The 24,977-nt window shown below is 44.6% G+C and overlaps 1 protein-coding gene across 1 annotated transcript in view; it reads left to right on the forward strand.

Annotated features, from left to right (window-relative positions):
* Window positions 1-24,977, forward strand: part of COL4A6 (collagen type IV alpha 6 chain) — a 411,951-nt gene that overhangs the window by 383,321 nt on the left and 3,653 nt on the right. Inside the window, exons 24-44 of the mRNA XM_077146587.1 lie at window positions 4,315-4,386; window positions 4,651-4,758; window positions 5,695-5,916; window positions 6,314-6,475; window positions 8,080-8,250; window positions 8,976-9,119; window positions 9,544-9,669; window positions 10,096-10,277; window positions 12,109-12,172; window positions 12,803-12,877; window positions 13,394-13,501; window positions 13,587-13,694; window positions 14,351-14,422; window positions 14,740-14,865; window positions 19,107-19,223; window positions 19,536-19,697; window positions 19,877-19,975; window positions 21,575-21,721; window positions 22,438-22,554; window positions 23,416-23,607; window positions 24,296-24,582. Coding sequence (XP_077002702.1) covers window positions 4,315-4,386; window positions 4,651-4,758; window positions 5,695-5,916; window positions 6,314-6,475; window positions 8,080-8,250; window positions 8,976-9,119; window positions 9,544-9,669; window positions 10,096-10,277; window positions 12,109-12,172; window positions 12,803-12,877; window positions 13,394-13,501; window positions 13,587-13,694; window positions 14,351-14,422; window positions 14,740-14,865; window positions 19,107-19,223; window positions 19,536-19,697; window positions 19,877-19,975; window positions 21,575-21,721; window positions 22,438-22,554; window positions 23,416-23,607; window positions 24,296-24,582 — 2,861 coding nt within the window. The remainder of the gene's footprint in view (window positions 1-4,314; window positions 4,387-4,650; window positions 4,759-5,694; window positions 5,917-6,313; window positions 6,476-8,079; window positions 8,251-8,975; window positions 9,120-9,543; window positions 9,670-10,095; window positions 10,278-12,108; window positions 12,173-12,802; window positions 12,878-13,393; window positions 13,502-13,586; window positions 13,695-14,350; window positions 14,423-14,739; window positions 14,866-19,106; window positions 19,224-19,535; window positions 19,698-19,876; window positions 19,976-21,574; window positions 21,722-22,437; window positions 22,555-23,415; window positions 23,608-24,295; window positions 24,583-24,977) is intronic.

Below are 24,977 nucleotides of genomic sequence, written 5' to 3' on the forward strand. Positions count from 1 at the left end.
TGAAGTAGGTAGTTCCTTTTTACACATGAGGCTCAGCGAGGGTGTCTTACCCACACAGCTAGTCAGTAGCAAAACAAGCATACAAACTCAGGTTTTTCTGGCTTCAGAGCCCATCGTCTTAAACAGTATATTATACTGTTCAATTCCCAGTCTTGATTTAGGATTGGAACTAGAGGGCTAAACATACCATGAAGCCTTCATATTGTAAAATAGAAGTAGGGTTGGAGGCTGGACACCAGCCAGTTGAGTAAACAGTAAGAAACATAGCTTGTATACATATTTTTAAGAAATGGAATTTATGATTTAAGTACAGGCAAAACTATAGCAGTTTATTAGAACTGTTGCCTCTGTGGCTTAAAGCAGACCTGACGGAATTGTTTTAATGAATAGGGAAGACTAATTTTAATTAGCATAGCAATCATTTATAAATGGCACTTGAGGGAACCAGCAAACAATTTGTTCACCAATATTTTATAAACGTTCCCCACTGTGATCTTATAGGCATTTTATTTGCATTTTGAATAAGCAAGAAAGAATTAACTAGGGGAAGGGCTATGCATGTCAATTTTTATTTTTTTTAACTTTTAGTTTGAAATACTTTCAAACATACAGGACAGTTACAAAAATAGCAGAAGCAACATGCAGAGCATTCCAATATACCCTGCCCCAGATACCCAGATCCACCAACTTTAACATTTTGCCACACTTGACATATCATTCTTCTGTATTTCTATACATCCATTTTATGAACACTTGTATGTAGGTTGTATGTCTCATAGTCCTTGAACACTTAATACTGCCATGTACATTTCCTAAGCATAAGGATATTTACTATTTAACCACATTGTACATTTATCAAGTCAAGTAACTTTAATGTTAATATAAAGCTTGCAGTCTATATTCCAATTTTTCATATATCCCAGTAATGACCGTGTGAGTCTTTTATCCTCCCTTGTCTGATCCCATCCAGGCTCTTGTATTGCTTTTAATTGACCTTGTCTCTTTAGTAGCTTTTTCTTTTGTCTTTAATTGAGGAAACATATATATAATATAAACTTTCCATCCTAACCACTCCCAATGATACCTTTCAATAGGATTAATCACATTGAGAGTTGCCGAACCCTCAACCTTCCATTACTAAAACTTCCACATCTCCTCAATTCCCCTGTCCCCACCTCTGCAAATCTGTTCTCGAGTTTCTGTCTGGATGAGCTTCCATATATTCCAATATTTTCTTTGTTTTTACCATGGGGCTTAAACTTGTCCTAAGTCCGTAACAATCTGTTTGCTTTGCTACTGACTTAACTTCAATATATACACAATCTTTTACACAATCATAAAGTTCCCCCCAACTTTATGTAGTTTTGTCTACATATTACATGTTTATGCATTATGAGTACAAAACCATTGATTTATCATTACATTTTATGCATTGGCTTTTTAGATCCTAAAGGAAGTAAACAGTGAAGTTACAAACCAAAAATACAATAATATTGGCATTTAAAATTACCCATGTCTTTACCTTCTCTGTAGATCTTTATTTCTTCATGCAGCTTCAATCTATTGTCTATTGCCCTTCCCTTTCAATCTGCAAAACTCTCAATAGCATCTCCTGTAGGGCCAGTCTAGTGATGACAACCCCCCTCATCTTTTGTTTATCTGGGAATGTCTTAATCTCTCCCTCATTTTTGAAAGACAGTGTGGTTAGATATAGAATTCTTGGTTGGCATTTTTTTTTTCCTTTCGGCACTTTAAATATATCATTCCATGACCTTGCCTCCATAGTTTCTAATGAGAAATTGTCACTTAATTTTCTTAAGACTGCTTTTAAAGAAAGTTTTTTATTGTGAAATGTAATATACATACAAAAAAGCAATAAATTTCCATGTATATTTTATCAAGTAGTTATAGAAGAGATTTTAAAGTTTGGTACAGGTTACAGGTCCATGATTCTTCATTTTTTCCTTCCAGCTTCTTCAAGACACTGGAGACCAACAGGAATATCCATATAATAATTCAGCAAACGTACTCATTTGTTAAATCCCATTTTCTCTGTTATATTCCCCCTTCTCTTTAAATAACATATATACATAAAAGCAATAAATTTCAAAGTACATTGCAACAATTAGTTATAGAACAGATTTCAGAGATTGGTATGGGCTATAATTCCACAATTTTAGGTTTTTGTTTCTAGCTGCTCTAAGGTACTAGAGGCTAAAAAAAATCAGCATAATGATTCAACACTCATACTCATTAGTTAAACCCGACCTTTTCTGTATAACTCCACCATCACATTTGATTTTTCTACCACTTCTTAAAACTATTATGTGTGTGACATATTGCTTGTCTCATGTGACTTTCAGATTCTCTCTTTATCTTTGGCACTTGACAGTTTAATTATAATATGCCACCATGAGGGTGTATTTGGGTTTATCCTGTTTGGAGTTCTTTGAGTGTCCTATATGTGTACATTCGTGTCTTTTGTTAAATTTGTGATGTTTTAGCCATTATTCCCTTAAATAATCTCTTTGTCCCTTTGTCTCTTTCTTCTCCTTCTGGGACTCCCACAATGCATATATTGGTATACTTAGTGGTATCCCACAGGTTCTTCAGTGTCTTTTCACTTTTATTCCTTCTTTCTTCTTTCTATTCTTCAGACTAAATGATTTCAATTGTCTTATCTTCAAGTTTTCTGATTCTTTCTTCATCCCGTTCCAAACTTCTGTTGAACCCCTCTAGGGAATTTTAAATTTCTGTTACTGTGATCATTAGCTCTTTTTGGTTCGTTTTAAAAATTTCCATGTCTTTATTGATATCCTATCTGTTTTCATCTATTGTTTTTTTTTTTTTTTATTTCCGATAGTACTCCATCTATGTCTTTCTTTAGTTCTTTGATCATAAAATCTTTATCTGGTATGTCCCAGGTCTGGTCTTCCTCATGGATGGTTTCTAATGCTTTAAACTTCTCCTTTTCCTGTGCCACCATTTCCTGTTTATTCGTGTGTTTTGTGATCTTTTGTTGAAACCTAGACATTTTGATATTTTAAAGTGTTATTGCAGAAATTTATATTTGGAGGTGTCTCTTCAGAGGCATCTATTCCTTATGTTTGTATCCAGCAAGTGTTATGTCAGAGCTTTCCTTGATTGTTAGTAGCTAAAAGAAAGGAAAAAGAAAATGCTTTTCCCAGTCTTTGCAGAAAGACCTGTGTGTGTGCTCTCCTTCAGGCTTATCCATACAATGAGTTTGGAGAATAGGTCCAGGCCAAAGTGTAGGACCCTCTCTAATCCTTTGGTTCATGCAACTTGTCTTGGGCACAAGCTTGCAGCCCTAGGAATTCCTCTATTTACATGGTTATGAATGTCACCTCTTCCCTAAGAAACAATTTCCTCATGGTCCTGGGCGCTGCAATATATATTTTACAGTTAACAATCCTTTGTCACAGGCAGCACGACTTGACTGCTCTCCCATAGTATTCAGTAGAAGAGTTTCATGAGCTGCCTTCTGCACACAGAGCAAGTTCTGGGATATTGAGTTCTTTGGGCCACCACCAGACAGATTGGGCCAGACATATATGCTCTCAGTATGCACACAAGGTTATTCTGCTCCCTCAAGAACGAGAATGAAAGATCCACATGGGAGTGCAGGGTGGCTCCACACTGAGCTGGTAGGGGGTGGGTGAAGGGCTAGTTTGCATGCCATGGCTAAGAGAATAACCTTCAGTATTTGTCTGACATAAACATTCAGAGAAATCTGACCAAGGACACTCAACTGGTTTCAGTAGATTACAGATGAGGTGTGTCAAAAGTGTGCAGTGGTTTGGGAAAGCTTCACTCTAAGAAAAGGGTATGTGAACCTGAGGGATCTTGGTTTCAAACCCTCCAATTTAGTTATGTGGGTATAATGGACCCTTAGGACTAACCCCAAGCATATATCCTAGGGAGAGACTCTGTCTGAGGGCACAGTGAGCAAGCAAAATTGCCATTTGCTGCTCTTCCTGCATAGGCTACCTCTAGGAAACCTTATTAGGTAACATCCACCCTGTAAGTGACTGCCCACCAGGTACCAATGGTTTGGGAAATGACATCCTGGCACTTGGGCACTTTAGGCATTCTCCTCTGTAAATAATTGAGCACTAGGAGTAGCTCCCAAGAGCTTCTCATGCCAGGATTCTTCTACCTGGGCTCCTAGCTGCCGGGTAGGGAGAACTTGGTTGCTCCATTGAAAGAAATGTTATAAGCATAAAGGAACATGCTAGGGGGAAATATTCGCTGCCTTAGTGGCTTCACTAGATGCTTACATGTTACTATTTACAGGAATCACCTTGCCTTGTATTATTCCTGGGTCATACGGTCCATCAGGCTTCCCAGGAGCTCCTGGATTCCCAGGTATGGAATGGGGTCAGAAAAAAATTCACTGAGCAGACTTGTGAGGGCCATGAGACAAAGGGAGCAGAGTACAGCCCAGTAGCATTTTGGAATCCATATTCCTCCTGAGAGGGCTGCCTTGGGGACATAGAATGGCCAGTGGAGAGGGCAGTGTGGGGAAGGAAAGGGGCCCTCCAAGAGACTAGGACTCTTAACAGAACATTGTAAATCATACCTAGCCACACTGGCTTTCCTTTCCCTTACTACATACATTTGGATTTTCAGGCCCTAAAGGAGCTCGTGGCTACCCTGGGCCTCCAGGTCAGCCTGGATTGCATGGAGCTAAAGGAGAGTCCGGAAGTGCAGGATTAATTCACCCCCCTGAACTTCCAGGTAAGAAAAGGAGGTTCTCCTTGCTTGCTTCTCCCTTAGTGTGAGCATGTATTTAAGTTGTGGTAGCCCTCCACCATTTATAAGAAGTTAGGTTTGCTCTGTGTTATAAATGGGATAGTTTGGTTTCATATCCAGGTAAGACAGAGCTTAAAGTCAGAAAATAAGTGTATCAGAGCAATACACGTCATCAGAGATCGGCTGGGACAACCCTTTAACTTTCAGGTGAGGAAACTGAGACTGTGTTTCCATTAGTGGCAGAGCTAAGAGTAGGAGCCAGGTCATCTGACTCCCAGTCCTGTGGCAGTTTCCTGGATCAAATCCTTAAAGGTTAGACGAGGAAATGTAGATAAGTAAGAAGGAAGCTGTCCATTGCTATTCCTTCTCACAATTTTGCTGTTCCAACCTGACCCTCAATACTCTATACTACACCAGGGGCTTTCAAGTGTGGTACCTGGGCCAGCAGCAACAGCAGCACCTAGGAACTTGTTCACAGTGCAAATTCTTGGATACTCCCCAAAACCTACTGAGTCAGAAATTCTTGAGGTAGACACCACCAATCTGTATTTTAAGAATTAAAAACCCCCCAACCCAGGTGATTCCAATGCAAGCTCAAATTAGAGAACTACCAGTGCTCCACAGCAGGTTCATTCTGAGCCATGTGCTCATGGGCTTTATTTGTGTATCATTTAGCTCTCCCCATCCAAGAAGAGAGAGGAAAGGAGGAGTCATAGCAGAGTTAGACAACTCCAGAAAGGAGCCCCAGGAGCAAGCAGGTTGCTGAGCTTTGCCCAAAGGCCTGGCCTCCCAGAACCAGATGAGAAGTGACACACATTATTACCATGTTAGCTTTTGTTCTAAAAAAATCTTAGCGATCTGTACTCAGACAAATTGCTGCTAAACATCTATGACCTTTTATTATTGCCTCTTTATGTTTAGGATTTCCTGGACCACGTGGAGAGAAGGGCTTGCCTGGGCTTCCTGGACTCCCAGGAAAAGATGGCTTGCATGGGAAGGTTGGCAGCCCAGGTTTACCAGGTTCCAAGGGAGCCCCTGGTGACATCTTTGGTGCTGAAAATGGTGCTCCAGGGTTGCAAGGCCTTCGGGGATTGCCAGGGGACAGAGGATTTCCTGGAGACTCTGGCCTTCCAGGACCCAAGGGTGACTCTTTTTGCTGCCTTTTTTTAACAATCTACAGAAAGCCTGTCAGTAACCAATATACTTGCATGAATTGGGACTTCTGGGTGATGGATTACTTCTGGGGGGGGGGGTTTAAAATGAAATGCTATTTTTTACTATCCCTCTCCTTTTAGAAATTTTCCTTAAATGCTCTGAATCCATTTTTCCTATTTTAGTAATTCCAGAAGTGAACATACCAATAGTCAAATTTCCTGCAAAGCCACTGGTTCACTGTTGGAAATGCCAACAAGGCTAGTGCTGAGATGATTGTGGCTCCTGGAATGAGTCCTGAGCCAAGCTCTTCTGCTGGAAGTTGGTTTGGTGACCCCGTCCCTGCTCTCGATCCAGGCTGTGTTCATCTGCCTCTTCCTTTCACTAGGTTTGTTTGGGAAGTCCGGCTTGCTAGGTCCCAAAGGTGAGCAAGGCAGCCCTGGGACACTGGGACACATGGGACAGCCAGGTCCCCCAGGCCCTGATGGTATGGTCGGCGTCAAGGGCAAACCCGGGCTACCAGGAGCAGCAGGTTTTCCAGGTGCTCCAGGTAGGTCCTTTGGAGGATGAGCCCCAGCTTGACAGACATAATTTGGGCCCTGGGCCCAGACACCCTGAGGGGCAAGTAGCAGCAGTGTGATATTGTCAGGATTGGAATGAGACCTGGCTTCCCTAACCTCTCAAACCTCCTTTGCCATGCCAAGCAGAACCTTCTTCTGCAGTTTAGGTTCCATAATATTATAGCAAATAACTCTCTGCCCCCTCTCCTCTGGCCTCACTTCCCCTTTTCCTGCTTCAGCCTCCCACCTGTCTTTCCCACTTAGAGAAGATGTCTTTACTGAGATAAGTCTAACCCAGTCTCTATTGCTTTCACTGGGGCAGAAGGGAGCCCACTTTGGGTTGGGGGAGAAGCTCAAGCAGAGAATAGGCACTTGGTGGACTGGCTTTCAGAGAAGTGTGCCCCTGAGGACCCATGGCCAAAGAGTCTCACTCAGCAGTGAACCTGGTCTTTGTAGCTTGCCTTTTTCTTGCACCACCCTCCTCACTCAGCCTCAGTGACTACTACATAATCCCCCCTCACTTCTAGCTAAGTGGCTGAAATTGAGTTATTTGCTGAGGCTTTAATATCCTTTTTCTCCATTTGATCCTTCTGTGATTCTGGGGTCTTCACCATCCAAGTGAGAAAACACAGCACACCAGCTCCCAGGCTGACACTCCTGGCTTTGCTGCTCAGGGAATTATCTGACTGTACGGTATAACCTCTTCTTGCCTGCAAATCAGGGATCCCTGAACACATGCCATGGGGTTGGCTCCCATTGAATTTCTTTCCTATGTAGCAGGGGTCCCCTTCTCAGCCTCCCATTTGAATCCCAGGGCTTGCAGCTACTTGAGGCTTTTCAATCCATAGAAAGACAAGTCATCCATTCACTTAAACCCATGTGGGCCCAAATACCTTTGTTGTCATTGATTTAATCCTTTGGTTTTTTAATTTCCTTGCTTTGTACCTGAACATTCCACTTTGGCAGCAGCTCAGGAGGTTAATCCCATTGACTAACTTAAAGCATGGTGAAAGACTTCTCAGAATACCTAGGAAATCAAATGGGCATTGGAAATTTCTACAGTATTTGGCACTAGGGGGTCTTTCAACCCTAATGCCAAAGAACTGGTTGATTTAACTGCTTGCATGAAGGATTAAAAGGGCAGCCCTGTATCCCTGGCTCCCTGGAAGGCTGAAACAACAGCTCAGCTTTAATCTCTACTTCACGTATTGGCTCAGGAAACAACCATTGTGGAGCGATTCAGACTGGAAGTACCAGAAAACTGGAGCCAGTTGCCACCCTGGCTTCCCAGAGCTCCAGTCAGAGGCTAAAGTGTGAAACACATTCATGAAGGGAGAAGGTATAATCAGAATGGGTTTGCTATCCTTGCCAGCTCCTGTGCTATATTGGAGGCAGTAGCATTTGGAGGCAGTAGCATATTGCTTCACCCCACTAGGAACTCTGCCTGTTAGCAGCCTGCATACTCCACTGGTGAAGGGCGTTTTACAAAACCCACCAAGCCAGCCATCCAGAAGCCTTGGGAATGGGCAGTGGCCCAGATTTGACCAGAGCCTCACTTGACAGCTATCCTGTGTTCTCTCCTGTACTGGTTCAGGAAATCCTGGAATGAAAGGTCCAAGAGGTGAGGCAGGTCACCCAGGATCAATTGGAGAGAGAGGTCTGCCTGGACTGAAAGGCCTTCCTGGACCTCCAGGGATAATGGGCTTCCTGGGAAACCCAGGCTTACCAGGGAGCACTGGGTTGCCAGGCCTCCCGGGTCCAAAGGGTAAGTGAGGTGACCAGGAAGACACCAGTGGGTAACAACAAGGAGCTTCTGAACTGCCCAGCTTGCCCCCTGCTCTCTACCAAAGAATGGGAAATGGGGACAGAGGTGGGTAGGACTTTTGTGGTACAATAAGTTGGACAAAGCTATCACTAAAGGAGGATCCTCATCCAAGGTGAATAACTCTCACTGCTTGCTGGGTAGAATACTGGGCTGAATGTCATAGTTAGTAAAGCCCAGGATAGTAATAGCCACAATGGATTTACTCATTTGCACAATCCTTACCATGGAGTTTGATAGCTCTCACCTTCTGCGATCATCCTGCTACCTGTCGGAAGTTGGGCAGACAGAATCTCCAACTTATACAAGGAGAAGTGACTGCTCCAAGATAGCACAACTGGTTAGCATGGGAGTCAGGAGTAGAGCTCAGTTCCCTGCCTCCTGGCCCTAGGTTTTTATTGTTGTGCCACTCTCATGCTCTAACTTGGCAAATCACAAGAGAGGTGCTGATCTCTTCTTTCTTTTGTGTTGCCATGTCCCTCTCCAGGGAAGTAGCGTGGTGTATAATGACTAAAAGCATGGGCTTTGGAGTTAGAGAAACCATGTTTGAATCCCTTCTCTTCAACTTCCTAGCTGTGTGACCTTGAGCAAGTCAATTAACCCCACTGATCCTTAGTCCCCTTGTGCATAAAATGGGGATAATGATAAAAGTTCTTGTTTCTCAACAGGTGAGAAAGGGTCTGTTGGATTGATAGGTTTTCCAGGAATACCAGGTCTCCCTGGTATTCCTGGTGCAAATGGATTGAAGGGAATTCCTGGTTCAGCAGGAAGAGTTGGAACATCTGGATATGTTGGTAGCCCTGGTGAAAAAGGTAAGCTGGGGAATTGAAATCTGGAACTACCACCCATGCTTCCATAGGTACATTTTGTTTGTTGACTTGGTCATTCCTGTGGCTTACACCAACTCTGTGCTAATAAGTTTTTTGGCTTTTAAGTTATGTCCATTTAAACCAAAAGATCTAATCATTTCTGAGTTAACAGTGCATGTTAGACGCCTTGTCTACACATTCCAAGATGATCTTGGGAAGAGGAGTTGAGTAGGGTCTAAGAGGTTGAAAGTTGCTTGTAGACAAAGAAGGCATAAACAGAAATGCCAAGTTGAGAAAATGGGAGAAGGGAAGAAAATGGAAGGGCACAGAGAGACGATGGTGGGAAGAACTGATATGAAAGGTTACCCCATGCCCAAGCCTGTGTCTAAACTCTTACATACTGATCTCTTGCTCTCCCTTCCTGCAGGAGACAGAGGTGATACAGGGCCAGTTGGAATACCCAGCCCAAAACCTTCAATGCTGAACCTTTGGTTCAAAGGAGACAAAGGCTCTCAGGGCCCTGCTGGATCACATGGATTTCCTGGACCCAGAGGTGCTGGGGCAGGGAATGGGCAGGAGAATTACTCAAGAAATGTTTTACAACCAAATTTGGCTCTCTGATAAAAGGTCCCACAGAGCAGCAGTGCAGATGGCAACAGGGGGTCCAGGGAGGCTGTTATTTGCCACTGCTATTGTGGAGTCGAGTTTTGAAATTGTAGGCTGTGGCACTCCTGGAGGCACCTGGCAGGTTGCGGAACATGAGTGTTGAGCTGCTTTCCCAGGGTTGGAGCTGGGCTGGCTCTGAGCGGTACCCCATAAGGCTGAAGGTGTCTCCCCTCTCACCTCTACTCCACATCTCCCAACACCCAGATAACTGCCCCAAGCCCACACTTTGCCTGTGAGCCAAGGGACCTACATCTTGGCAAGCAAGTTTTCACTTGCCTACATACTTTTTCTAAGCCCTTTACTTCTTTGCTAGGTGACAAAGGAGAGGCTGGCTACCCTGGGCCAATAGGCCTCCCTGGAGCTCCAGGATTCCCCAGCACCATCAAAGGACTTCTTGGAAGGCCTGGTGCCCCCGGTCCCATGGGACTACCGGGTTTACCTGGCCTGAAGGGTTCCCCTGGGATAACAGGCTTCCCAGGGATGCCAGGAGAAAGTGTAAGTGTGCCCAAATCTGCCTCTCCACTGGGGAAGGACTTTCATTGCTAGCAAGGAGAAATGCCCCCGTTGCTTACCTTTCTGACTCCAACCCACTTCCCAGCCCCTTCCCTCAGACCTATTCCTCTCATAAGTCTGACAGTTCTTCTCACCCTTTTCAGAACATCTTCTCTGTGCCTTTGCTCATGCTGTCTCCCCTACATGGCAAAGTCTCCTCCCTCCTCTGCTTAATGCATGCTCCTCCTTCTAGCTGTAGCCCAGACCCAATTTCCTCCAGGTGTCCCTGAGCTCCCACTGTGTTGGCACTCTACACTTCTCACTGCCTATCTTAATCCTAGTTGGTTCTGTAAGGATCAGATTTTCTCAATAAATTGTGAGGGCTTGAGAAGAAGACTTACCTTACATGTTGTTGTTTTTTGTTTGCACCCCACTGCCAGCATCTCACTTTTGCACATCATGAGGGTTCAGTACAGACTCCTTGATGTTTTGGTAGAAAAGTCTTTGACGCTCCATGAGAGGCAGAAACTGAGAAAAAGTCCTAAATCCACTCTGAGGTCTTAAAAGGCAAGGCAGGGGCGGTACCGTGGTGGCTCAGTGGCAGAATTCTCACCTGCCATGCAATCGGGACCCGGGTTTGATTCCTGATGCCTCCCCAGGCTTTAAAAAAAAATAAGAAAAAAAACAAGGCAGTAATAGAGATTTAGGGATGAGACAGATCTGAATTTGAATCTCAGCCCCATCATCCATTACTTCTGTAGTCTTGAGCACATTGTTTGACTTACCTGACCCTCATTTTTCTCACCCATAAAAATGCCAATAATATTCGAACCTCTTTCACACAGTAGTGAGGATTAAGTGAGATGCTAAGTGTAAAGCACAGACACATACACACACACATACCTTGAAGCAAATGCAAAAGAAATCTTTCTAAACTGGGTGGTCCTGACTACCCACCCTAGGAAAGATGAAAGCAAAAGGGGAAGACATTCTGGGAGGGGTACCCAGCATAAGCAAAGATTCAGAATTAGGAGTAGGTATGGCAATGTGCAGGAAAAAGCCAGGAGAAGAAGCAGGTCAAATAGAGGGGGTGTCCTCGGGAGTGATGGTGGAATAGTGGTCCAGTGAGCACAGTGACTGAGAACTCAATATGCCCAGCTAAAGTTTCTAAGTGGCATATGCTGTCCTGGGTACAACTCAAAATGAATCAAAGTGGAAGAAGCATGCTGATGGCAGTTGACATGCCAGACTCAGATATTGTGTTGGACATTAGCCAGTGAAGGCAGCTTTTCCTGTGAAAATGGTATCATTAGCCCAGATTTGAATTCAAGGAGCTGTACATATATGGCCTGCTACTTATAAGAAAGACTTCATGTTCCTTGCAGAACCAACGCCAGAGGGTTAGCCCTGCACGGTTGAGAAACATTTCTTTTTGTGCATAAAGAATGGCTCCAGAGCTTTGGTGAGGGAAATGGTAGCAAATTATCTTGCCTGCTGCTCCAAGTGCCTGCCTGACCTGACTGCCAATTTCTGTATTTTATGAGAGGTTAGAACAGCCAGATCTTGATTTCCCAAGATTCCAATTTTGATGGGCAGTGAGAAGTTATGAATGATAAGACCAGGATTAAATGGCAGATTGAATCCTTCCCCTAAAAACCCTAAGTCTGCAATGCTGCCCTTTGTTCATCAACCTATCTCTTGCAGAATGTACTCTCCCACCCAACCCTTGCCACGGAGTACATGATAGACCTCACTCAGGGAGTGGGAGGGTGAGTGGCATGTTGGAAGGCCCTGAGTTCTAGGCAGAAATGATAATTCTCACATTGTTTTGAAGGGTACCCATGGTCTCAGGGGGACCCCTGGGCTGCCAGGACCAGCTGGTCTCCAAGGTTCAAAAGGTAAGGAGCATTTTCTCTTTAAATGTGGTTTTCTAGAGCAAGGAAAATTTCTAGCAGGCCCAGGGCTCTCTTGGAGGGAGACTCTTTGTTTAGAGGAAAGGGAATTTATTTACATTTTCCTTTTTGGCCAAAGCCCTTTTGCAGTCCTTGGTTCTCAAGGATGGTGCAACCGAGCTTGGTCTCTGTGGCTTTCTTGAGCCAAAGAGAGGCTTCCTTTGGCTTTGTGGTTTGATCAGTCTGCCTTCCTAATTCAAAAGCAGAGGGGAACCTTGACTCTAGACAAGTCTTTTCCCCTGCTAAACCCAACCCACTGGGTGGGAAATTTTCCCATCCTTGCTCTCATCACTATTCCATCGTGGTGATGTTCTCAGGCCCTTCTCTGACCATACTGGCCTAGTGATCTGTTTCTTAATGGAAATATGCTGCATGTCTCAGCATTCCCTGCCAACAGTCTGGAAGCATCACAGTTCCTTGACAATGATTGGTCACCATTTACCCAAAGGATCATGTTATCAAGGACCTCCTCTGATTATATTGATTCTCGATAGATTTTATGTTTTAAAGATCTCTTTGGTGCAAAATGAGCAATTGCTTCTCCTGACCCTTTGAACACTGTCTCAATATCCCCAGGAGATCCTGGCCAGTTACTTGAAATTCGCGGTAGCCCAGGACCCAAGGGACAACCTGGGGCATCTGGTTTAGAAGGTAAGGCTGCTGTACTTTTGCCTCATGTGCCTCACAGACTCCTCTAAACTAAGGGCTGGAAGGAATTTTGGAGGTCAACTCCAAGTTCTGCAATTTCCGCCTAATGCAGAAAAATTCCGCCTGAAATGTGTGCACTCAGAGGCAGCCCACAGTTTGCCCCAAACAAACAAGACTGCTCTTCCTTTGAGACTCATAGGCTGCAGAGACTTTTCAGATAATGGTGTCCTCCCCATAAGTTTTATCATTGTCTAAACTGCTTCTTTAACATTTCTACCTCCTGCTCCCCATTCTGGGGGCACACCAAACAGTTTCACTTGTTTTCATTTGGGGGGCACCTACCAAATGTGAAGGTAGTGCCATGATCCTTTTCAGAGTTTCTTTGCTGAGTTGAATATCCCTAGATCTAGCTCCCTCAGCAGTTCAAAGTGGTTTCACTTTTCTGTTTACCCACTCCCATGGAGAAACATACTACCCAAAATGTGGCCTGACCACATAGCATTTTTCTTGGTGTTGTAGGTATGAAAGGAAAAAATGGCCCAGATGGTGATGTGGGTTTACCAGGAAACAAAGGTGAAGATGGGAAAATTGGAATTCCTGGGGACATTGGCCTTTCTGGCTCCCGAGGTACCATGTCACATGACAACTTTATTCTGAAAGTGTTATTCTGAATGTTCCCCATTCTGATCTTCTGTTTTGGTTTCACATTTAGGTCTCCCTGGGATTTCTGGTCTCAGAGGAGACCCAGGGCTTCCAGGTTCTTCTGGTCATCCGGGGGCAACTGGACCTCAGGGAGCCCCTGGCCTAGTAGGACCCAAAGGTATGTGTATTTGGGAGCAGCCAATTGGGAAAAGTGTCCTTCCCTCAATAAAGGACAGCAAGTACTTTATCTTAGGAGACATTATCTGGTGTTCAGCCATATCCAGGGGAGTAATTGACTGAGCCACATGAGAAATAATGGGAAAGAAAGAAAGGGAAAGGATGATGAAGAGGAAGGAAAAAGAACAAGCATGAACAGGAAAAGAAGAACATAGACTCCATGGAGAGAAGAGTTTGATGGAAGGTCATTGCCCTCACATGTGTAGACTTTCTCTGACTTATAAATTGGACAATGAATCTCTAGAACTAGTTTTTGAGAACTGGCAGGTCTGGCATTGCCACTCTGATTTCTTATTGAAGATAACTAATTAGTTATTGCTCTACTCTTGAAGCTGTATTGGTCTATGGGGCAGAGATTAGGGTAGACATTGTTTTCCACTAAATCCAACAAATACTAAGTGCGTCTCATGTGTTTGTCCTAAAGTCATGAGAACCTAGAGTGGAGGATCTAGATTAGGGGTGGTCTATTCTACTTAGAACATTATGTAATGCATAAAGAAAGACCTTTAAAATTAGAACTTTGCTATGCCCTCAGAGCAGGTTGTTACATGGTGACTCAGAGTTGCTAGAGCCAATTCTGACATTTTCTCCCCTCAGGCTTCCCTGGATTTCTTGGTTTACAGGGATTGAATGGGCTTCCAGGCACTAAGGGTACCCTCGGCACTCCAGGTAAGGAAGACCCCCAAGGATGAGGAAGAGGGCACCAACTCTTCTAGCAGGCTGGCAGGAGCTGGCCATGAGTTCTCAACTGCTCTGTATCCCATATGCTTGGACCTATCTATCCTTGCCAGCCGTCAATTTGGGATCCCTTGATGTGAGGAGGAAGGAGAATGGGATCTATCCTACCTGAATGAGTTCTTTCTGTTCCTTCTGCACTCAGCCTCTGGTGTCTTTTAGGCAGGCCCGTGGGACTCAGGCAAATGAGCTAGACATGAGGGCCTCACTACCACTGAATTCTGTCCCCTTTCCTCTGCATCTCCTCCTAGGATCCAGTATAATTGGTGTTTCTGGGCCTGCTGGCCTACCTGGCCCCAAAGGGGAAAAGGGCTCTCCAGGAATTGATACCGGAGCCCCAGGGAAAGCAGGTCTAAGAGGACAAAAAGGTGGTCGAGGTAAGTGAGTCCAAGACAAGCCTGTAGAAGCTGAATGGGGACCTGTTGGGGAAGCCAGGATTGGGGTTCAACCAGGTCAGCTGTGCATGTGATCATACCTCTGGGAATCTCAGAATCCAGTGGAACTGACTGCTGAGAAAGAGACAGTAGGCTGTTCCAAAGGCTTTTTTCTGAGGGGCTGTCAGGGACCAGTACAACAAGTCCCCTCCAGCCTCCAAATTCACTCCTTTTTTTCTATACTAACTTCAGGGCCTCCTTGCGCTCTTGGCCGGAGCCTGGGTTTAATGGTCTTCAGAAATGGGGCTTTTCCACTTAATGAAGAGTTTGCCAGAATTTCTTTAGCATCCATTGTAGTTAGCACCGTCCTGGGCCCTGGTAAAACAGTGTGGCTGCTGGAAGAAACCCACAACTAAGAAGATAAATGCCCCCTAGGACAAGCACATGAGACACACTTAGTATTTGTTGGATTTACTGGAAAACAAGGTCTACCCTAATCTCTGCCCCTGACTCACCACATCACCTGAAGTCCCTTTCTGAGCCTCTCTTTTACTACCTATCATATAATAGGAATAGATTCTGATTCTTTTATTTTGCTTAGGAATGTTCTGAAGAACTATATATATCCCATTCAATGTGACGTAGGAAATTAATTGATTTTTTTTTGGGGGGGTGGTTATGGTCCAGGAATTGAACCCGGGTCTCCCACATGGAAGGCGAGCATTCTACTACTGAACCACCCATGCACCATAACGTAGGAAATGAATTCAGTGTGGTACCATGGTTAAGACTATGGACTCTGAAATCCCACCAGTGGGGTTCAAATTCTAGCTTTATTTCTCACTAGCTATAAGACCTAGAACAAGAAAGTAACATGTCTCTATTCCAAATGAACCCTTAGTTCTCCTTTTCTGTAAATGGGCATAATAAGGGAAGCTACCTCTTAGGTTTGGGGAGGAATCAAAGAGGAGTGAGGTAATATGTATAAAAGCACTTATTGTAATGTCTGGCACTTAGTAGGTGCTCAAGAAATGGTGGCTATTATATAATTACATGTTACTTGGGAATACCATATGTGCAAAATGTTCTGTTTCCTCATAGATCTGGGGTTTGAGATCTCACCACATTTTTGTTTAGGTCTATGTTTGTATAATGTTCGTGTATTTTTCAGGAACTATATTCATACATTAATTCATTTCCTACAATATTTTGGGTTGGTATATCAGTTATTTCTCTGTTTAATCTTTCCTTTGGTCTGGGCCACCCTGCTTTTTTATTAAAGCCAGCAGCTTCTCCAGAGGAAGGCTCCACTTAAAGCAGGGTTCAAGCCTGTAGGGAGGTTGTATGGTTTCTTTCACAGGAGATAGAGAAGAGGGGCATGGATAGAAGCACAGGGGTGTTTCTTCTTCTCTTTTCAAAGCTTGACTATAAATGCCCAGTGATTAAATTATTCATTTCCGTTAGCTATCTGAGGTTATAAAATCACAATTACAAATGCAGTAAGCATTACATGTCAAGACGGATAAATGTCAAGAACGTTTTGTTGAGGAAAAAGAAACAATCGCAGAAGAATATGTTGGATATGATTCCATTGACAAATGTTCAAAAACAAGCAAAACCAAACAATATATTGTTTAGGGTTACAAATACACATGGCCAAACTATGAAGAAAGAAAGGGAATGATAAATACAAAATTCAGGAGTAATTGCCTCTGAGAGGAAGGGAAGTGGGTAGAATCTGTGAAGGGCACACCGGGAAATTCTTCATCTTCAGTTGAGTGGTATCTGGATTATTCTTTACATAAGACACAAACATTCTCATGTATCCTTTCAATATCTAGTTAAAATAGCTTGTTAAAAAATAAAACAGTAAACAAAATGCGGTATATACACACGATGGAATATTATGTGGCAGTATGACGAAGTGACGCCCTGAAGCACGTGACAACATGGATGAGCCCAGAGGACATAATGCTGAGTGAAATTAGCCAGACACAAAGGGATAGATATAGTATGATTTTACTATTATGACCCTGGTAAAGAGCTGGAACTCCAAATCATATGGCCAGGAAGAAAATCTGTACTCATATACAGCAATGAATTAGATGTTGCATCTCTGCAGCTAGAGTATGCAAATCCTTCACAAGCAACGGCTTCTATATGTTTCACATTTTTAACATTGACCATTCATAATAAAAGATTCTATTAAAAAAAAAAAAGAAGGATGTGGGAACTCTCAAATTCCAACCCCCTCGTTTAAAGCATTTAAAACCAGGTTCAACAGTCATGTCCTCTTTCTTTCTGTGTCACCTATCCACACCCTCAGGGCCTAACAAAAAAAGAAAAAGAAAAAGAATACCACAAATATCATACCCCACCCCCCAACCGTCTCTGATTTGGTAATGGATGTCAGTGTAAAATGAGGATTTACCCCCAAGAAAATGTCATAAAGTATTCCCTGTCCTTCCAATGCCTTTATCTAAATAATTTTAAATTATGATAGTAATTTTCATGTTTGCATTAAATATTTAGAGGGTGCACTTGTTTATGTAAACTATCTTTAGGCTTTGACCCTGTAATGAGTTGGAAAAGAATGCTTACTTGCATTTTCATCTGCTCATTTGAAGTGTTTTAGCCTTAATCAAAGAAATACTTGAGCTTTTTGCACTACTTGATGTCACTAACAACTTTACTTCACGTTTGATAATATATGTGTCATTATAAAATAAAGAAACAGGTAAAGTTGGAGAGGCTCCATATACTGCCGTGGGAACATGGGCAGACACCAGGAATCAAACCCTGGTCTCTGGCATGCCATGGGAACTTTTTATAACCTATGTAAGCTATAGTTTCAGGGGGGAAATATACAATGTCTTTCTTTTCAGATTTTTCCCTCTGTGAAAAAGGAAAGTTCTTTAAATGGTCATCAAGACATAACTGACATAGCAATACTATAAATAGCACCGTATGGCTTTGCAACTAATTTTTTTGTTTGTTTGTTTTTCTTTTGTTTCTGTCCTAGACCTAAATAATCAGGAGACTTTTCTGCAAATTTATCTTTTTCCTTCTCTAGATTTCCCTAGCAAGCATTAATTAGATAATAGACTGTTTAAAAAGACACCTGAATTTACCAGTCTAGCATCTTCCATGGATTTACTGTGTTTTTAGATGACTATAAGATAAGAAATTCAGCATTAGTATTTTTTGGATTTTCATTCACAAAATAAAATGAAGACTCAAACATCAGAACAGTTTATCAACCAGGTTGAATCTATTTATCTTTACTTGAGTGTTTTCTAAAATGTGTAAGAGTGATAAATATGTTTCTTCCATGCTACATGTATAATATGAGCGTCTACATTTGTACATATGCATTGATATATTTTCCCATCAAAGTCATGCATTTGAAATGTGAATATTAAATAAGTCTGGTATCTGCTTAAATTTTTGGTTGTGAACATATTATAATAGAAATTGTTCCACAGATATAAAAATATAAATATATTATATTTATTATAAATATATTACATTTTATAAATATAAAAATATAAAACACATAAAAAGGTGTTAAGCAAACAAGTACTCTTTTAATAAATGGCTATTCTCTTTTGCCACAAAAGGGGGGATTTAGTACGAGAAATTTGTTTTATAGGCAACTTTTTCTGGAACACATTTATTCAGCTAATATCTTGAATCATCTGTAACAGATGGTTCACCAATTTGCCTCTAGCCCTAGAAGACACTTGCACATACTTGCTGGCCTCCATTTTGATTGAGCTGGAGTTTGTTCCAACTGGCTGGGGCCTGTAACCTTTGAGCAGCATATCAGACATCGCTTACTAACTTACGAAATGATTTTTTGATGGTTACAGTAGGTTTACAAACACTTTGAGAAGCTTAAATTCTGGGTGCTGCCATCAGGCCTTCTTTCCTTTTGGATTTTAGGGAAATTTGCAACAGCCTAAACTATTTTGCATTACCATTGAGGTTGGGAACCTACAATCTTTCCCAGTTCTAGCCTAGTAAAATGCAGCTCATGCTGGCACTGGGGAACCTCTGAGCTCTTGTCAGTTGTTTGTCTGATAGGAAGGTAGAATGAAGGGGAGAAGAGCCCTCTGCTGGTATTCTCTAGTCCGGCTCCTACCTAACGACTTCCATTTTCTCTGGGTGGACATCCATTTTCTCTGAGACGCCAGCCCTCTTCTGGGCACACAAAGCCCATCCATTTTATTTCCTCTTTGCAGGTTTCCCAGGTTTGCAAGGCCCTGTTGGTCTCCCCGGAGCCCCAGGCATCTCCTTGCCCTCAGTCATAGCAGGACAGCCTGGCAACCCCGGGCGACCAGGCCTAGATGGAGAACGAGGTAAAGACGGGAAACCCAAAAGCAGGTTGGCCAAGACCTTTTGTCTAGAGTTTGGAGGGGTCCTGTTTACAGCTCATTCCATATTGCTGGCCATGGACAGGTCTGCTTGGCCTTACAACACTCCCTCCCAGCAGGGAAGCAGGAGATGGGAATTGGCTGCATTTTGCTTAAAGGGTTTAGGAAGGTCTGGGCATGGGCAGCACTCCCTCTCTGCCCTGGGGATGGGCTCTGGCTTTCCATTAGTCCCTAGGGCTTCAGCAGTGGTCACTGCCTACTCATTTGCCTTCATCCCTCTTCTGATCTTATCCCTAGGCCGCCCAGGCCCTCCTGGGTCCCGAGGTCCCCCTGGGCCATCCTCAGATCAAGGTGACTCTGGAGACCCTGGCTTCCCTGGAATTCCTGGCCCTCAAGGGCCCAAGGGAAGCCAAGGAATCTCAGGTTTCTCTGGCCTCCCTGGAGAGCTGGGACTGAAAGGTACGGCTGCTTGAGCAGGTGCTGGGCCCTTTTCCACTCCACAGGTAAAGCTGCCCCTTCCTACAGCCCTGGGAGGAGAGGCTAGCTGAGCATGCTCTTCCCTACCTTCTCTCTGCCTGCTTTCAGCCCTCCCCACTGCCATGGCAGGCCCTGACTTGCTTTTCTCTGAACTTTGCCAGGAATGAGAGGTGAGCCTGGCCTCATGGGGACCCCAGGCAAGGTTGGGCCACCTGGAGATCCAGGATTTCCTGGGATGAAGGGGAAGGCAGGGCCAAGAGGTGAGTTAAGAGCATGTGCTAGACTTTGACCCTGAGCTTGAGAGAAGGGGCATGGAGTGGGGGGCGGAGGGGGGGCAGGAAATTTCCTTGAGGAGTCACTGCTCACCACTACAAGAAAGCCTGGATGCCTGAAGCAGCTGGATCAAGCTAACTCCAGGGAGGATTTCTCCACTTTTGAGATACTTCTACCTCCATCGGTTCCCAAGAGTGAAGGCCACTGATGCCTTGCTGCCAAGGATCCAGCTACTAAACTCCTTCTTTATGTTACTTCTGCATTAGTGAGGACTGGGTTTGCACTCAGATCACCAGCCTCCCATTTGCTCAATGCAGAAATGAAGAACCATCCTTTACTACACCCCCATATATCCATACACACAAACTATTAACAAGCCCTGTGGATTCCACCTCCTAAATGTGCTTTGCATCCACTCATCTCTCCCTACCTCTACCACTACCACCCAGGTTCAAGCCACCATCACTTCTCATGTGACCCACCAGAGCGGCCTGCAAGCTGGTCTCCCTGATTCCGTTATGCACCTCCCTCTCCCCACACACAAAAAGTTCTCCACACAGCAGCCAGAAAGATTTTGTAAAAGCAGAAATTATCCAATGGCTTCCATTGACATAGCAATAAAAATAACTATAGCCCACAAAGCCCTATGTGATGCCTTCTTCTTCATCTTCATCACCCTTTGCCTTTGCTGCTCACTGTGCTTCTGCAACACTGACCTCTTTCAGTTATCCCCAAACACCAAGCCTTATCCTGCCACAGGGCTTTTGCACATGTTAGTTCTACTTCCTGGAATGTTCTTGCCTCCTTCTCTTCAAAGGGTTAGCTCCTTCTAGCTCCTTAAAGGTCTCACCTTTTATGAGAGGCCGTTTGATTACTCTAAAGCAAGTAACCCCACCCCATACTCCCATTTGCTGCCTCCTACTGTCACTGCACAACCTATTTCCTTTGTAGCACTTCTCACAACTTGCAGTGAGTTATGGTATTTTTCAAGTTACACATTTTTCATCTTTAACAATATACTGTAATCTCCATAAGGGTCTGTCTTACTACTCTCTCCCCAGATCAACCAGGCCTGGAACATAATAGGTACTCAAGAAATGTTTGTTCAATGAATTAGTAAGCAAACTGGTTGTTTGGCTTCCATTAGTAAGCTGGGACTGTGATCCTAGGCTATGATGCCAACTGAACCCCTGGAGTCAAACACATCCCTCAGTTTCCTTGACAATGTATTCTGACTAGTAAGTGAGTAAACCAAGGGCCCCAGCCCTGAGCAAAGGCTCAGCTGATCATCTCGGTAACAGATATTTCCCAGTTACCTACCATGTACCCCTTTGCTGGGTCCTGAGGAGACAAAATGAATTTCATGTAGTCCCTGCCCTCAATGAGCTACCAGTCCACTGGGGAGATAGATTGGTAAAGAGGGCATTGTGTAAAGGACGGCGAGAGCCATCCTGGAGGCATCCAGTGGGGACAAACAGGAAGGGAAGAAAATTGGCAATTGCAGGGCAGAAAGATTTATGGGGACCCACCTTGTCCTCCTCCAGTGTCTCAGCCTGATATTTTCATCTCCCCCCACCTGCCTGCAGGTTTTGCTGGCCTCCAAGGAGCTCCTGGACGAACACCAATTGCAGAAGCCATTCAGGTTCCTCCTGGATCCTTGGGTCTACCAGGCATCGATGGCATCCCTGGCCTAACAGGGGACCCTGGGGTTCAAGGCCCTGTTGGCCTACAAGGTGAGTGAGGCACCAGAGGAAAGGAACTTCTTGGGGAGCTGAGACAGTCTTGGTTGAGAAAGCAGAAGCAACAGGCTTGGAACCCCAGCTCCAAAGGGGTGCTTTCATTGAGCATTTCCTCTGCTTTTTCAAAAAGCTCCAAAGCTTCTTGCCAAGGAAAAGGACCAGTAAGGCAAGCAGGGCAGTGGTTGTACTTGGCATGAGAGAATGTGTGGGCAGAGCACGAAAGCCACTCTGGACAGCTTGTCCCTCTCTAAAGTGCTGCTGAGCAGATGGAGGGCATATGCGGTGTGGATAAAGAGGCACACAAGGTCGTGTAGAAATCCCTGGTCTGAGAGACAGAAAACCTGGATTTTAGTCCTGGCTTTGCACTCACTAGAGCACATTGGGAGTCTCTCTAGGCCTCAGTGTTTTCATTTCTGATATGAGACGCTAGCAATTGCCCTGCGTACTTCCCAGGGTGGCTGGGAGCATTAAAAAAAGGAGGAAGTAAATGTGTGAGGGGCTCAAGAAGGCTAAGTTCAGAGTGCTGTCCCCGAGTGGGGATGCTCCCGTCATGAGCTAAGATAGGCTTCAGTGCTGCAGCTCAGGGTGCTCACCAAGTTGATAGCCAGTGCGCCCTCTCCTGGTGAGTTCCAGGAATGACACAGGAGTCCCCTTTCTGTGGGGCGGGCTCCAGGAAAGCAGTACCTTTTGTGGCCCTTCTTTCCTTGTAGGCTCTAAAGGTTTACCTGGCATCCCTGGCAAAGATGGCCCCAGTGGGTTCCCAGGCCCACCTGGGGTTCTTGGTGATCCTGGTCTTCCTGGACTACAAGGCCCTCCAGGATTTGAAGGTCTGGTGATGTCAACACCAGGGGGCAGAGGGCTGCTGTGAGGGTTTGAGGTTTGGGCATGGGTCAAGAGCTCTAATCTGAGATTCAGTAAACCTGGTAGCAGACCTGTACACAAGGAGGCTAGAAAACCGGGTTCTTACCCAGTCACTCCCTATCACCCCCTGAGCCTGGGAAAGGATGCCCTGTGTGCTAGAAGGCAAAGGATCGTTCCAAATCCTTTTCCACTCTTCCAGATCTTATGATCTTTGACTCTACACTATAGCATGGCCCCTTGCCTTACACCTTCCCTTTTTACCCCCTATTTTTAGATGGGAGGGAGACAGTCAGAGAAGGTATGGTTGTTCATACCTCTAGTACTTAATTCTCATTTTACATCAGGGATGGTAAATCAATTGTCCTGAGTAGAGAACATTCTGAGGCTCAGTAGGAGAGTGCTGTGATTAATTAGTTATGTCTGCCATGGGCAGGAGAGGAGGACATGATTTTGCCATTGGTAAACTTAGCTTTGCTTTTGCTCTTCTGGTTAAGTTTACAGGTAGTTATCTTCTATGAGGGCCGGAGAAGTATCCCACTCTGTCCCCTCATTCTTAGTCAGACAATCCAAGGCCAGGTGGCTGTGAGAAGGAAGCAGGAGAGCATATTTTTACAGAGGAGACTTTGTAGCCAGATACCCCCTCTGAGTCTCAGGTTCCTCATCTACAAATTGGGGTACTAGTGGTACCATCTCCTAGGTTTCTTGTGAGGAGTAGGTGAGATAATGCACATATATAATGAGACTTGCACAATGCTTGGCACAAAGTGAGGAGCTGATATTATTCTGAGCTGCGTCAGGCTCACCGTTTTATGCTCTTTCCCTCACAGGAGCTCCAGGAAAGCAGGGCCCATTTGGGAGGCCTGGAATGCCAGGCCAGAGTGGGAGCATGGGCTACACGTTGGTGAAGCACAGCCAGTCGGAGCAGGTGCCCCTGTGTCCTGTCGGGATGAGCCAGCTGTGGGTGGGTTACAGCTTGCTGTTTGTAGAGGGGCAGGAGAAAGCCCACAACCAGGACCTGGGTAGGTACCTGTTCTGGCCACCAGCCCTGGTCATCCATCCCTTCAAGGACTAAGAGGCAGCCTCTTCTCCCTTGCTACCCTTTAGTGGGCCCACGGTTGTGTACTGGGTTACAAACACCAGCTCTGGAGTCAGGCAGATTCAGGTTCAAACCCTGGCTTTCCCACTCACTAGGTGTGTACCCTGGGCAAGTTATTCAACCTCTTTAAACTTCAGCTTCCTCCCTGATGTAACAAGGCTAATCCTAGTACCTTTCTCATAGGGTAGTGTAAGGATTAAACGAAAAACTGAATGTAAAATGCTTATAACAATGTTTGGCGCACATTAAGCATCCATTCAGTATTAGCAATTACTATTAGTAATAACATGACCTGCAGGATGATGATGATTACCCAAAAATTAACTGTATTGTCTATAGGTGTGCTGACTATTAAAAGCACACTTGGTCTATTAAATACTGGTTTTGCAAGGCAAAGATTCTGTTCATTATCAAACTTCCTCGTTACTTTTAAAAGACGATTGGATCAGCAGACTTCAGCAAAGTATATAGGGTTAGGGGATTGTAAGGAGAGGAGTGCCTTAATCTGGTATGTGCAGATGGATATACACCCCAAACCACCCTCTAGCCCAATCCCAAGTGGCCCTGGAGATCAGCACAGCACCCCCCACCACCACTTTCTCTCCTTCCAGGGTTTGCTGGCTCCTGCCTGCCCCGCTTCAGCACCATGCCCTTCATTTACTGCAACATCAACGAAGTATGCCACTATGCCAGGCGCAATGATAAATCCTACTGGCTCTCCACCACTGCCCCCATCCCCATGATGCCTGTTGGCCAGGCCCAAATTCCCCAGTACATCAGCCGCTGTTCTGTGTGTGAGGCACCCTCACAAGCCATTGCTGTGCACAGCCAGGACATCACCATCCCACAGTGCCCCCTGGGTTGGCGCAGCCTCTGGATTGGGTACTCCTTCCTCATGGTAAGGCCCTGCACTGCCCCCTCCCCTCCCTCTGGGAGGTTCCCTCTACCTGGTTCTCAGGTTCAAGGCACATGGGGTGGAAATCACAGGGTTTGAAAGGCAGGAAAGTAGTGTTTGGTCTGAGCTCAGCTAAAGATCAGAAAGTTCAGTTCTGCATGAATGACAGGTAATTGTGGGTACAAGTGGAAGGGAGTAGTTTGCACCCAGGGGTTCAGAGTTAAGTATATGTGTGAATCATAGTCAAAGGCCTCATAGTTTTCTCTAATTCTTGCTTTAGTTATGTCACAACCAAGAGAAGGAGGAAACATAGTAAAGTATGGGTGGGCAGTGAGCTATCCCCGCTCAAGGCCAGGACATAGTTTCACAAGTCAGGCTGGACATGGTACTCCCAGCTA

This window comes from Tamandua tetradactyla, chromosome X (genome assembly GCF_023851605.1).
Source record: "Tamandua tetradactyla isolate mTamTet1 chromosome X, mTamTet1.pri, whole genome shotgun sequence".
NCBI classification, from domain to species: domain Eukaryota; kingdom Metazoa; phylum Chordata; class Mammalia; order Pilosa; family Myrmecophagidae; genus Tamandua; species Tamandua tetradactyla.